The sequence below is a fragment of the Panthera leo genome, chromosome C1 (genome assembly GCF_018350215.1).
Source record: "Panthera leo isolate Ple1 chromosome C1, P.leo_Ple1_pat1.1, whole genome shotgun sequence".
NCBI lineage: Eukaryota > Metazoa > Chordata > Mammalia > Carnivora > Felidae > Panthera > Panthera leo.
In genome coordinates this window covers 106,608,141-106,618,146 of record NC_056686.1, presented here as the reverse complement: position 1 = coordinate 106,618,146, position 10,006 = coordinate 106,608,141, and the positions used below count along the sequence as shown (strand labels likewise).

At 45.0% G+C, this 10,006-nt stretch overlaps 1 protein-coding gene across 1 annotated transcript; it reads right to left on the bottom strand.

Moving 5' to 3' along the window:
• Positions 1-1,684: 1,684 nt before the first annotated feature.
• CC1H1orf68 (chromosome C1 C1orf68 homolog) lies at positions 1,685-2,440 on the bottom strand. Its single transcript, XM_042950251.1, has one exon. The coding sequence runs from the start codon at positions 2,438-2,440 to the stop codon at positions 1,685-1,687; it is 756 nt and encodes a 251-aa protein (XP_042806185.1).
• Positions 2,441-10,006: the final 7,566 nt, after the last annotated feature.

Below are 10,006 nucleotides of genomic sequence, written 5' to 3'. Positions count from 1 at the left end.
ACAAAGACTTAATCCAAACTCAGTATAGCCATCCTTAGAAAAGAGAGTGGAATTAGAAGTTAAAAAGTAACTTATTTTTTATCTATAAATGTCGTGCAGCTGACCCATGAACAACATGGGTTTGAACTTCATAGGTCCCATTATATGTGGATTTTTTTCAATAAATACAATATAATAAATGTATTTTCTCTATCTTATGATGTTCTTAATAACACTTTCTTTTCTCTAGCTGACTTTATTATGAGAATACAAGATAGAATACACATAATATACAAAATATGTGTTAATTGACTGTTTATGTTATCGGTAAGGCTTCTGGTCAACAGAAGGCTACTAGTAGTTACCTTTCTGGGGAGTCAAAAGTGTGAAATTTTGATGGTGTGGGGGATCAAGGCCCCTAACCCCTGCATGGTTCAGGCATCAAATGTACTATTAAAATGTATACATAAGCTCATTCTATTTACCTTATTGTTAATTAATAAATACAAAGCATTGCATTCCCACGTTCATTGCTGAAGGAGCAGCTCAGGGACCTCCAACACTGCAGGAGCCACTCAGTGCTGTAAGAGGAGACCACTGGGCTCAGTGACTGGCCTGCAGTGGGTTTGGCTGAGGGATGGGTTATGATTTGGGAGACCATGGGTGACTTAGATGTTCAAAGGCAGCACAGTTGTCCAGATGACTTTATGCCAGTGGTCCAGAGCAACCCAACAGAGGTTGCTTAGAAACAAACCCAAGGTCCCCAGCTCTTGTTGGAATGTTCATTTACATACTCACCAAACATGCTACCTCTTCTGCTCATTCACCAGGACTTGTGAAGCTGCTTTGAACAGCACTAACCCCCTACCTACTTTTTAATGTGTGGGTTTACGATCTCTAGTTATAAAAGTTTACCCCAACCCTCCAGAGTCAACAAAGTAATGGAAGAAGTGCTCATGAGGAAGTGTGTCTGGACCGAGACCCAGATGCTTATGCCAAAAGGCTCTCCTTCCTCTTGACAACGTCTCACTCACTACCAGGGGTGTTTCCTAGGCCAACATGGCCTCAGGGGAGTCCTCACCCTTTCCCTCAGATCTTGACCCTGTGGCTGCAGGAGGGCAAGCACATCAGATAAGAAAATGGAATCCATAGAGCCACTCGCACAGAAGCAGGGGCATCATCATGAGGCTCCTGAGAAGATCTGATTTCACAGGCTTTCAACATCCAGAAAACTGAACCCTGAGTTTACATATAGCAATCATGCTGCCATAAGGGCCTCAGCATGGCCAGATCCTCTCCTCAACAGAGGGCAGGAAAGAGGCACCCCCCAACCCCCAAATCTCCAGCTAACTTGCACAGGGAAGTTTATTAGCAGAATTCTAGAATACTCAGGATCCCAGGCTTGGATTGCAGCAGCTTGGTAGGCTTGTTCATATCTGTACAGACCTTTCCCTTTGTTGAGAAGCAAGAGGAAGACTTTCTGATAGAAAAGCATAAATATGGACCAAATACACAGGATGTCACTGTGAATTGCATTCAGAGCTTTATTCTTGCCAAAGTTTGGGGGTGCGCTAACTCTGGCAGGCTGCCTTGATAGAGAAGCACAGTGCACGGTGAAGCAGTGAGATTCTACATCACCAGGAATACAGGGAGGGGGCCAGAGGCTGGTGAAGGTTCCAGAAGGTAGAGCAGGGCCATTCTGTATTTAACAGCAGCAGTCATCCTCATGATCACAGCATGCAGGACCTCGGGACCTCATAGGGATAATTCCCAAACAGCAGCACCCAGAACCATAGCACCCGGAGCTATAACAGCACCCAGAGCCACAGCACCCGGAGCTACAGCACCCAGAATCTTCACAGCAGCCAGATGATCCTGAGTTGCAGTCCTGGGGCCGTTGGATCCAGCGTCTCAGGGGACTCACCCCGAAGGTCCAGGGAGCCAGACAGCAGTAGCTGGTGGAACTGGGAGCAGAGGATGGGTCAGGGGTGCAGCACGACATGGCCAAGCCACTTGTGGGAGCCTGAACGTAGTAGGTCTGGCCAGAAGAAGGGCCCTGTACATAGCACGTCTGGGTCTGACAGGGGGCTGGGCACTTCACATAGGTTGTCTGGCACGGAGCTGGGCACTTCACATACGTCTGGCACAGAGCTGGGCACTTCACATAGGTTGTCTGACACGGAGTTGGGCATTTCACATATGTCTGGCAAGGAGCTGCATATTTCACATAAGTTTGAGTCTGGCATGGCACTTGGTATTTCACATAGGTTTGGGTTGGGCAAGGAGTTACACGTTTCACATAGGTTTGAGTCTGGCATGGAGCTGGGCATTTCATGCAGGTTTGAGTCTGGGATGGAGCTGGGCCTTTCACAGAGGTACCTTTAGTACTCTGCACAGCTCCTAATCCTGAGCCTTTCACGCAAGATGGGGGGAACTGTGGCTGCTTCTGCTGGTCACACATCTTCCTGTGGCTTTGCAAAATCTGAAAAGAAAGGTCTCATCAGAACTAGGAAGGTTCCCAGGGAAATCCACAGCATCCCCTTTGAATAGAAGGGTCTGTAAGTGGAAGCCAAAAAGGCTTCTCAAAAAGAGAAGGTCACAAGCACCCAGACCTAACACATGCTGGACTGAGAGCCAAGCATCTTGTTTAGCTTTTTGCCTGTGCCTGGCTGTGTGCCTCAGTTTCCACAGTGGAAAATGAAGAGGTGGGAGGAGTGATGTATGTTTCTACCCAATTTTCCAAGCCTCCTCTCTTACTCACTTTGGTGACTGCATTATAGATTCTCCTTGGGTAATTCTTGCCCGGGTATTTTCCCTTACCACCAGTTCTCTCAAGACTGGCTTCCCTATTCCCTCCTGCCAGGCCAGGCAGCCCCAGGAAAGGCAAGTTCTTATCAGTGGCCCCTGAGCCAGTGTGAGTCTCAAGCTGAGCCCCGCAGAGCCTGATGAGGCCAGAGTTTGAGCGAGTTTCCACCATTTGCTCTTCGAGTGAGTCAGACTACCACTTCACCCCATAAAAGGACCCAGGAGAAAAAACACATGACTGCACACAGAAGGAGAGAGGACGGCATTTCTCTGGAGAATACCTTTCACGCAGGACCCACCACTCAGCTTAGCTGCCTCTCCCCATCACACGCCAGCCTCCAGCTCCCACCAGCTCTGCCCCAGCTCCTTCAGTGACCGCCCTCATGACAAGTCCTGACCACCCTCATCCTACCCCAGAGCCATCTCTCCTTCCTGCTGTGTCCCTAATCCCAGGCACAGACTTACCCTCTTTGCTGACAGGAGCAAGACAGGAAGAAGCCAGGGATCTAAGGAGTTGGCTGTTGGAGAGGCCTTTTATAGGGTGGCAATGAGGCAATTTAATGGCATCTAAATGAAGCAGGAGAGATCATGAGGACCAGGACTGGCACGGCATTAGTGAGATTCTTCCCCAGTATGCCTGGCTCTTCACTCAGAGGCAGGGCATGTCTCTGCTTGACACTGAATTTTCCAGAACATGAGATAAATGATTCCTGTGGCCTTCTTCATGAAACAAGTCAGTCTTCTTTTCCTAGAAGTTATGAGAGATGAGATACCTGTGAGATCTGTACCTACGAAGCCATTTCTAGGTCACTTGAGTCTTTAAGGACTTGTCCAAGATGCTGTCAGCTTCTCAGTGTTTCATACACTGTGCCCAAAGCTACACTGCTTCTTCCCAGCCAAAACAGTGTGTTCTTTCCAAGGGCCTCCATGGTGAATCCTGCTGGTTTGGGTTGCTGAGCCTGGTGGTCTTTGCCTCCATATGGCAGCAGCCCCCTCCCCCCTCCCCACCTCCCCGCCCAAGAACTCCAGGTTAATTCCATGGACTGGCAGGTTATTCTAAGTTTATTTGGGAAACTGGGTAGGAACTTAATGATCTCAGACCTCAGGTTCTATATCTGGGATGTCTCTCCTCAGCTTCTCATGCCCTTATGACCCCCAATCCTCAGCTTGTGCCTTACGGCCTCCCCATCCTCACCTTCCTGGACCTCACTACCAAACCTAGATCCCCAAGAACCCAGTACAGTGGGAATTCTAGCCAAATGAACACTGTGTGATAACAATAATAGAGGAATCTAACATTTAACTGAGTGTTCCTTATGTTCCAAACACTTCCTGAAAGATTAAGGAAGTTATCCATTGTCACAAAGCAATTAGGTAAGAAGCTCAAATTCACACGCAGGCAGTTTGCTTTCATAGGTCATGGTCTTTATCACTATAACATGTTGCCTTTTATTTCTGTATGTAGCACTGTCCCTGAATATCTTCCTCCTTCCCTTTCTTCAATGTAGTAAATACAGCAAGAGACATGGGAATAATATGCATTAAGCGCATCCTGTGAGGTAGGCTATATTAGCCATATTTTGACAATGAAATTGAGACCCAGAGGCCTATTTCACCAAGGTTGTCCCATTGATAGGCAATGGAGTATCATTTAAACCCAAGTTTGTCTAGTTTCAGAGCCCATGCTCTTCCCACTGAACCATGTCAGGTTGCCCAATGCAGAAAGGTATCTTGATCCTGAGCCAAGTCCTGGTTGCAAACTGCCACTCCCTCATATCAGCCAATGTAGGCCCCACCATGGTCCCACTGCCTCTAAGGGAACATCTGCCTTTGCATTTTTCCATAATGGATCTCAATTTACCCAGGACCCATAAGCCTTAAGGCTCCCCAGTTTCCTAAACAAAGAAAACAAACCCCCATTAGTCCACAGACACTTCCTTGATGCAAGCCAAATCTTGCAGGGTCTGCCCCTGAACAATTTGGAGGAAGCAAGGGGGAGATTCAGCCCCAGGCTTGGAAAGTTTCCTGCTTCCCCACATTGGGTGGGCCTGTAGCACTCCATAGATTTGTGTGTGAAGCCCACCAGTCCCTGTCCTGAAGGGGATCAGGGAAGAGGGGAGGGAAGTGGTTTAAGGCTGCTCCATTGCCTGTCCTCCTCTGTCCCACCTCAGCTGACACCCAGGCCTGATGTTTTATGATGGAAATGGGACAAGGATTATCTTTTATTGAAGCTGTACATGTCACAGAGGGTAGCTCATCACATTTAGTCTCCATAAGACTGTGTTAAATAAATAAAGAGCCAAACTTGCCCAAGCTCACATAGCTAGAAGTGGTAGATCCATAATTTTGAACCCAGGTTTATTCCACTTTTTTTTCTGCCATATGTTGTTTTTAGCATTGAAATACATGAAGTTTTAGGAACCATACCTTTTAGCCAACAGACATGGTCATTAAGAAGCCCTCTATATCAGATGTAGGATGGGACAGCCCCTCTCTAGAGGGAAGAAAATGCCCTAGAAGGCCAACCACTTTAGGGCATGTCAACAAAACAGAAACTGTTCAAGGCACAAATAACTCAGCCCTAGTTCTGATTCTGCCATTGACGCACAGTGTGGCTCCACTGTGCCTTGCTATCTCTAGGCAGTTAATGTTAATGAAGTTATAGTTAATAAAGCCCCTCTTAGCTATGATATTCTATGATTATAGGGGCTTGTTCTACAAAGGAAATGTGTTCATATCCTGCCTCTGCAGTTATTCCCACTAGACTATAATTTCTGTGCATTGGTAACTGTGGACGCGCTCATTGTATATCACCTGGCTCTAGCACAGTACCTGGGAACACTAACTGGACCAATGGATGAATGACTGAGTGAATGAGGATGCTTTACAGTACAGCCTAAACCAACTTCCTTCCTCCATGCAGCGAATGCCCATCCTGCTATTAGCTACTCTGTGCACGTCATGATATCTCTCAGCTCTGATTGGCTCACTTCCTCTCCATGGGGTCAGGCTGTCAGTAATGGGTTTGACATCTTCAGTCAGCACGAACATCTCTGATGAGTATACTGTTTCCATGTGCCACCAAAACAGTTGTGTGGGTTGTGCCCCACGCATTTTATAGGCTGGAAAGGCAAGGTGTGGAGAAGTCAGATGACAGATACAAGTGCCAGGATGAGTCACAGGGTTATCCTCAGAAGGCACCACTTATCTCTTTGGACATAAGCCCATAGAAGCAGAGACCTGTGGATTCATGCAATAATAGTCTGGTAGACTCACAGGGTAATAGGTAGAGAGAATCATGAATTCACAGAATAACAGGATCACAAATTCAGAATCATGGCATCTCTGAGGTGAAGGGGACTAAAACATGTCATGGAGTCTGGCTCCTGCCATAACACAAGGCAATATCTGAGTCTTAATATCTGAGGCTTAATGCGCTGCTCTCCTTAAGAAAACCTTCGGTCTTTAAAAGCTCTCTGCAGTCCGCTGGTTAGTTCATTTCCAGACTTACTATCTGGATAGTCAGAAACTGTATACTAGATGATCTTAAGGTCCTTTATAGCACCAGCATCAAGGAATCCTGACATGAATTACATGTTTGAAGTTGTACCCATAAGTGCATAAACCAAATCAAGATTTCAACTCAGTGGTAACCCAACTCTGACCAGTAAATTTGAGGGGCAAGTACCCAATTTGACATGTTGCTCCTTGAAGACAGACCATGGGCCTCCTCACATCCTGGGTGTTTTCCTTGATCAGGGACTGCAGGAACTCAAGGGCAAAATCTGGGCCCCTCTTTTTTTGTGTGGAAGAGAAGTAAGAGGAAGTGAGAAGCCACAGGAATAGGAGATGGAGGGCACAAGAATTGTGCAAGAGAAATCTCACTTCTGTGTCTGAGAAGACAATACAGAGGTCCCCTCCCTTAGATCCCATGTCCCTGTACCTCTCTGCTCCAGGCTCAACTCTGAGACTTTTGCCAGAGATCCCCTGAACCATTATTCCAGTGACAATATGAAATTCCTCCTATATTATCAGGAGACTGTATCATAGAACCACAGAATGGTGGACTGGCAAGGGTAGGGCCATTACAGGCATAGAAACTGGCCCCTATATTGGGACTGAAGCCCACAGAGAAGGGAAGAAATTTGATCAAGGCTACACATCCAAGTAGGAGCAGACTTTAGACAGCAATTTCTGAATTCCATCCAGGATACATTCCCTTACAACACATGGCCACTGAGTAGGCTTTCTAGGGAACACCCTCACCTGACCTCATCCTTGCCTCCTTCCTTATCCCCCAACCCCACCAAAACTACCACAAGAGGATCCAGTGAAAGTCCTCAAAGGAACATCCTTTATGGAGCAGAGACTGTTTTCATGTATGTAGAGGAGGGTCACACAGGATTCCCACTGTGTGCACATGTGGGTCATTGAAATTTGAGAACCGAGCCCCACCTGGATCAAAGCCTGCATTATGTCTGGGTCAGAAACACAGGGTAAGACAGCACCAGAACCCTCTTGATTACAGAGGCCAGGGAACACTGGTGCCCGTATATCCCTCTTTCTCCTAGAATGACCCACTGGGGTTGGTTTCCTTGAACTTCTGTCAGCCTTTCCCTTATTTTATTCTCTTATAACACACAAAAGGTAACTAGTCTCTTGGGTTTATCTACCACTTTGTAGAGCTGTTTAAGTTCAGAGTTTAAGGACCATCCCTTGAAATTTTTAGTAGAAATGGCCTCATCTTTGCATTTTAGGACACAAGGAAGTTCTCTGCTTCCTTAATACATTACTGCAAATATAATCCACTGAATCATATTCCCTATTGGAGCCCCCCCTACCTCAACCACTCCATCCATCCTTCCAGTGAAAATAGCATGTTTTGTCCTTTATCCCAATCCCCCACCCCCACCCTAAGACCAACACACAAAGGACCAACTTCATTCCTACAAACTTATGCCAGAGAGTACACGGTTCTCCTCACAGCCTGGTTACATAATCTTAGGCAATCTACTGAACTTTTCTGGATCTCAGCTTCTTCATCTGTAAAACAGAGATACCAATAGTCAGATCATGCAACTCTTCTGCTAAATGCATTCTAATGACTTCTCACTCTGTTCAAGGTCAAAGCCTAAGTCTTTACAATCACTGTCAAAGGGATACACAGACTGGACCTATGACCCCCCCACCCTTACTTTCTAACTTCATGTCCCACACTGTCCCCTACTCAATCCCTTGATACAATGGTCTCCTTGCAGTTCATCTGATGTTACAGGCACCTCCTGCTTCAGGGAACTTTGTTCTTTTTTTTTCTTTCCCCAAAATGTTCTCCCAGACACCCATGTGGCTAACTTGCTCACTTCCTTCAGTCTTTGTCCAGTTATGACCTTGGGAAGGCCATTGCTAGTGACCCTGTTTAAAAGCATAACCATCACCTACCTGGCAGACCCTATCCCTCTTCCAAGCTTTGTTTTTCCCCATAGAGTTTGCAACCATTTAACACACGACATATTTTATGTATGTACATGTTTTCAATTTTCTCACATTAGACTGTAAACTCTATCAGGTATCTTCACCCCTTTCGTTCACTGCTCTATCCACAGTGCTTTTCTCAAGCACTTGGTGCCCTCAAAATATACCTGTTGGATGAGCAAATAACATATTTTTCCTTATTCATTTTGTTTTTCATCTGTTTCTTTATTAGAATAAATTAAGTGAGGGAGAAAATTTTATGTTTTGTTCACATCTATATTCTTAGACCTTAAAACTGTTCTTGGAACATAGTAGACACCTTATATATATATATTTTGAATAAATACTCCAGACAAATATTAACATGAAATAAATCATGTGTCTAACATATGAGCAAGTATTAATTGAATGTGGGTTAGTTTTGCTAGGATTGCTGTCCATTATCCCACATCAACTATATGGAATACTCACAATTGCATTCAATCCTGGGCAAAAAAAAGCCTGAAAGCAGATAGGCAGGGTAAGATAGGAGCTTTCTTTTAATTCAGATGGATTGCATCCCAAAAAGTCTGAGATCTCATCACCGCAGTCCCTGGTCATTTCTACCACTGTCTTCTACCCTTTTCTCAGACCAGGATTAGAATGAAGTTCTACCCTTCTCCTCCTCACACTCCATTCTAGAGACATGAAGCTCCTTGTTACATAGCGCTGCTGATTTGAGGCTCCCTGAAAACAAAATGCTTTTGTTTCCAGGGCCCTCCTGAGCAAACACAGCTATTTGGCAAGTCACAGGATGACAGGTAGGAGTCTGGCACTGCTGCCGTGGCTTTGATGCTTCCATATCTCTCGGTAACCCCAGGTGCCCTTCTTACTTCTTTATCCCCTCCAATACTCTTATAACAAGCTCTCTGCATTAAACTCCTCTCTATTTCAAATAGCCATAGTAGTCTCTGGTCTCATGACTGGACACTGACATCCTGAAACTTTTATAATATAAATTACACAGTGCAATCTTCTCCAGGGAGAAGGGAAGAGGCATTTAAAAAATGAGGGAAATAGATATGCAATCTCAAATGGTGGTGAATACAAGAACAATAACAAATCAGGCTTATTTCAAAAAGGGTTTCTCGAAAAGCTTAAGGGAGCCATATTGATGCTCACCTCAGTTCTTCATTGTTTCCTCTCAGTGAATTCATTTGAGCTCTCCACATGACTACAAGGCTAGGATGGGTCTGCAATATCTAATCTATCATATACAAGGCTTCTGAGAGACAGCCCAAATCAGCAGAGCTCAGAAACAAGGAGCTTCCTATCTCTAGGGCAGCATATGGAAAAGAGAAGGAAAAACTTCATTCCAATCCTGATGCTTGGGTCTCTATAAATAGTCTTCTAAAAACTAAAATTTAAAAAAAAAAACTGAAAAATTAAAAAGTCTGGGTTTCAATCATACTTTATTTAACCAAACTTCTGTATGTTCACAACACAGCATAAAGAGAGCACTTTCAAAGATGATCAGCAAGCTTTCTCCATCAGTTCCCAACTGGAGCTGGGACTATTCTGTTATCTCAATTCTCTTAAAAACAGTGAGCAAGTAGGAGAGAGAGAGAGACAGAGAGAGATGGAGAGAGATTGTCCTTAGGAGGTATGCATGAAGCAACAATTACATTTTTTACTTAATAGGATCTTCTGTCCAAATCACTTGAGTAGCATGGCTATTTTTCATCACCAATGTTTTTTCCAGCTTTATTGA